This window comes from Octopus bimaculoides, chromosome 10 (genome assembly GCF_001194135.2).
Source record: "Octopus bimaculoides isolate UCB-OBI-ISO-001 chromosome 10, ASM119413v2, whole genome shotgun sequence".
Lineage (NCBI taxonomy): Eukaryota > Metazoa > Mollusca > Cephalopoda > Octopoda > Octopodidae > Octopus > Octopus bimaculoides.
In genome coordinates, this window is record NC_068990.1 from 25659512 (window position 1) to 25663943 (window position 4432).

The 4432-nt window shown below is 35.6% G+C and overlaps 2 protein-coding genes across 3 annotated transcripts in view; one reads left to right on the plus strand and one right to left on the minus strand.

Moving 5' to 3' along the window:
- The window catches only part of LOC106880774 (eukaryotic translation initiation factor 2 subunit 1), a 40638-nt gene that overhangs the window by 32916 nt on the left and 3290 nt on the right, over window positions 1–4432 (minus strand). The window contains exon 1 of one of the 2 annotated variants that reach the window (XM_014930881.2): window positions 1118–1275. The exons of the other annotated variant lie outside the window; for it this stretch is intronic. The gene's annotated coding sequence lies outside the window, so the exon portion shown is untranslated. Of the gene's footprint in view, window positions 1–1117; window positions 1276–4432 lie in introns of those variants that run through there. 2 annotated transcript variants of the gene reach the window in all.
- The window catches only part of LOC106877474 (RING finger protein 11), a 65826-nt gene continuing 63538 nt past the window's right edge, over window positions 2145–4432 (plus strand). The window contains exon 1 of the mRNA XM_052971093.1: window positions 2145–3166. Within this exon, the coding sequence (XP_052827053.1) occupies window positions 3059–3166 (108 nt within the window). The 5' untranslated portion in view covers window positions 2145–3058. The remainder of the gene's footprint in view (window positions 3167–4432) is intronic.

The following is a 4432-nucleotide window of genomic DNA, read 5'->3' on the forward strand; positions in this document are numbered from 1 at the left end:
GTAAAACAGCAAATTTAAAAAGAAAAAAGCAAAACGAAGCTATGGAAATTAAATACGCTTTACACCGCTTAATCAGCCAAAGGAGTAAATATAAACAACTGAATACTTGTCAGTGATTGGTTGAAATTATCGAAATAAGACAATTTTTTTACATGAAATAAATTCGAATACAAAAATATTTTTCTGTTCTATAACACAAAATAGATAAGTATACGAAGTTTGAAAGTCTTTCGGTACCAAAAACACTACGTAAAACATTAATGAAAAATGTGGCCCCCGTTTTAAAAAAGATCCTATTACTATTATTATTCTTCAGGTCACTGCCTGGAATCGAACTCGAAATCTTGGGGTTAGTAGCCCGCGCTCTTAACCACTACGCCATATGCCCACATGCATATGGCGTAGTGGTTAACAACAAACAAGACGAGGACAAATATCTGTCAAATGTAAATAGTGTACATAATTCCTCATCTCTTAAATACAGAACTGCAGAAGCAATACTGCCCCAGCAGTTATTCTGATACTCTAACGATTCAGCTGCCTTGTCTCTAATAATGAATTTATTGTCCATAGAACTCAGGAATGAAGGTAGCTCAGTGGTTAGGGTATTTGGCTCATTGAGTTCGATTCCTAGTGATGCATTGAGTCCTTGAGCAAGACATTTATTTCACATTGCTCCAGTTCATTCAGCTGGCAAAAATGAGTAGTATTCTGTGACATGCTGAGTCTCAATGAGAAGTACATTAAAGGGACTCGTGTCTATGGAGTACTCAGCCACTTGCGCATTAATTGCCTGAGCAGACTATTCTGTTGATGAGATCAACTGGACCCCTCGTCATCGTAACCAATAGAGTGGTAGTTACTCAGGTGCCCTACAACTTGTTGGGAAAGAGTAAACAACGGGGACAGAAAACAGCAATAAATCAGGCAGAGAAAGACAGCAATAACAGCCAAAAGTACATACATAACACACAGGATAAAAACACATAAAGAAACCAGAAAAGAGAATTGTAAAAGAGCCATAAAGAGGAAAGGAGCACAAAAGTAGTGTTGGTGAATTTTGGGAAGCCTGGAATTTTTAAAGGATACCTGTACAAGTGCTAATGAAAAAGATTACCTTTTTGTAAGTAATCAAAGCTTTTGGTTTGGTACTTTTCAGAGTTAATAAACTAAAATTTTCCACTGTTTTCCTTTTTGTACTCAAGTCGTCACTGATGTTTCCTTCTTCTCTTCCTTAATGCTTTTGTTATTTAGCACCAAGTCAGATCAGGACGAACAGACCTGTGATCAAAGACCTTTCAGCCATGACCATCCCGTCTTCTGTGTAGAACTAAGTAGTAACTACATCATTTAACTTGACTGGCTACAATTTAAGAGCTATTTGGTTGGCATTTATAGCAAACAGTCACGTCTGCAGATTTACGAAGGTCCATTCAAATACATCCAATAGGGTGCATATGGAAACTCGATATTATCGACCCGAACATATACATGGTACTTATTTAATAGTTCTGTTCCGAGCAGTGCCAGACAGATACAAAAAAACAAAAACAGGAATTCTAATTTTATCGATCTTTTCAGAACAATGAAAGACGAAGCGATTACCAGGATTTGAACTCATATCGGTGAGAGGTGAAATTAAATAACGTAATGGAGACAACCCGACGCTTTGCTTGTCTCGGGTATCTCTCCCCACCCCCATTGCCTGCTTCATTGTGTCGAGTATTATAAACAATGAATAGATTTCCAGTGATTCCTCAATGCATATATATACATAACACACACATATATGAGAGATAGATAGATAGATAGATATAAATGCATATATATATATATATATATATATATATTATATATACATATGTATAAACGTATAGATTTATGTATGTATATTTATATGTATATATGATTACACACACACATATATATATACACATACACATAAGGTTATATATATATATATATTGACACACGCACAGATATATATACATATACATATGTGCGCGTGGTGTATGCAAACCTTCTTGTGTGTATATGTGTGTGTATAAGAGCAATAGTATTATCAGCAGCAGCCAAAGCAGCAGCAATACTAATACTACTACTACTACTATTATTACTGACACTACCACCACTACTACAACTACCATCACTGCTGCCGCTACTACTACTACTACTGCTACTGCTGTTGCCGCTACTCGCCTTGACTGACTTCTACGGACTTGACATGACTGACTTGATTTTTTAGTAATTAGTAACAAGTAAAACATTTCATTAACCTCACGGACTGCGTCTCGACAATGATGCAGGGATGACCGACTAAAAGAGAAAGAAAGAAAAACAGAGACGAAGAGGAGCAAGGAAACACAAAATATAATCAAAACAAAACATTAACAGACTTTAAACTGACCAAAGTCTCCTCTCGTCACTGTTGTTGTTTTTCTCTATTCGTTTCTTATGACCCTTTCTTCTTCTTCCCTAACCATTTCTTCTATGACTCCCTTTTCTTCTCCTATGGCCCTTTCTCATGCTTCCACGACCCCTTCTTCTATGACCCCCTCTTTTTCTCCAACCCTTTGTTTTTCTCCTCTTTTCCCCCCCTCTATGTCTACGTACGTCTCTCTCTGTCTCAGATAGTCTCTATGTCTAGATATTTCCCTCTCTCTGTCCTCAGTTCCGATTCTCTCTGCTGGTTGGTGTTGTTGCTGCTTTGTTTTGTTTATTATTTGCCATTCTGCTCTTCTTACTCTCTTCTCTCTCAAGGCCCGATCATGGTTCCTCTTGATCTTGTACCTTTATTATACCCAATATCAACATCCACAACCACTCCCACTACCAACAAACAAACACTTATAACACACACACATCTATAACTACCACCAATACCATCCACAATAATACCATTGATAAATAACGAAACCAAAAAAAAAACAAAAACACAAACCACAGGGAAAAAAACAGCCAGAGCAGCACTAAAAACCGACAGCTTTATTGTTAAGAGGAACTGGTTATTTTAAGTAAATCGCCATCATTGAAAAGTACAAACGAAAAAGAAAAAAAAATGGGTAACTGTTTAAAGACTCCGAATGCAGATGATATATCTTTATTGAGAGGTAGCGACAGTAACGATGGATCAGACCCAGCTCTCGGACCTCCACCACCCTATCAGGTCGGTTCTTTCTTTCTTTCTCTCTTTCTTCTTTTTCACGAAACACCCCCCTCAAAAATATGAAGGTACCCCTAACACATGCACGAAGACAACCTCATATATATATATATATATATACAAACACACACACACACACACATAGAAATATATATTTCTTTGTGTGTATAAATATATGTGTTGTATGTGTGGAAAGAAGGATGGTTTTTTACATCCATAAACAATAGGAATAAACAGATTCATTCATCTCCTATATAAGCATGTGTAAATGCGATTCTTTGTTTAAGATATATACACATCACAGTCTAGTGTGTTAATATTGGTATGTGTGTGTTGTAAAAGCTCTACCAAAAGACCACTTTGAATTTAAGACTTTAAAAGCTAGGATACCCCCCTTTAAATCTGTATTCCGTTTACACAGTTTTTGAAAAGCTTATAATCTTACTATATTTGTAAACAGACGTGTGTATACATTTTACACAAACACTATACACATTTAAATATAGATATAAACATTTCTCTAGTCTGGTCATAATCCCATTCAGTCCTATGTAAACACACACACGGATAAGCTCTTAATATACTGTATTAATAAACAGCTACTAGATACGTGTATATATTTTATACACACACACACACACACTTTACACTTTCTAAACCCATATAGACACAAGCATATTTATAGGCAGCTCCTAAATCCAACCAGTCTTCCCTGTGTGTGTGTATATATATATATATATATATATATATATACACACACACGGATAAGCTTAATTGCAATATTTGTAAACAGGCGTGTATATATTTTACACACACACACACACACTTTACGCAGCTCTCATATACACACAGACGTTTTCTTTAGGATGGTTATAAACCCAACTGTCCTATGCAAACACATACGTCTACTTTTGTAAACAGACGTGTATATATTTTACACACATCTACGTATACTTTTGTAAACTGGCGTGTGCATATATATATTACACCAACACACACACACTTTACGCAACCATCATATATACACATAAACAATTCTATAGGTTCGTCATATACTAGCCATTCTCTCCTATGTAAACATACCCACATATACACATAGATATTTGTAAACAGGCGTGTATATATTTTACACACACATTTCACACATCCTGCCCTCTTATACATACACAAACATTATGGATTTGGCCATAAACCCATTCAGTCCTATGTAAACACACACACATTCGTGTATATATATATATATATATATATATATATATATATATATAT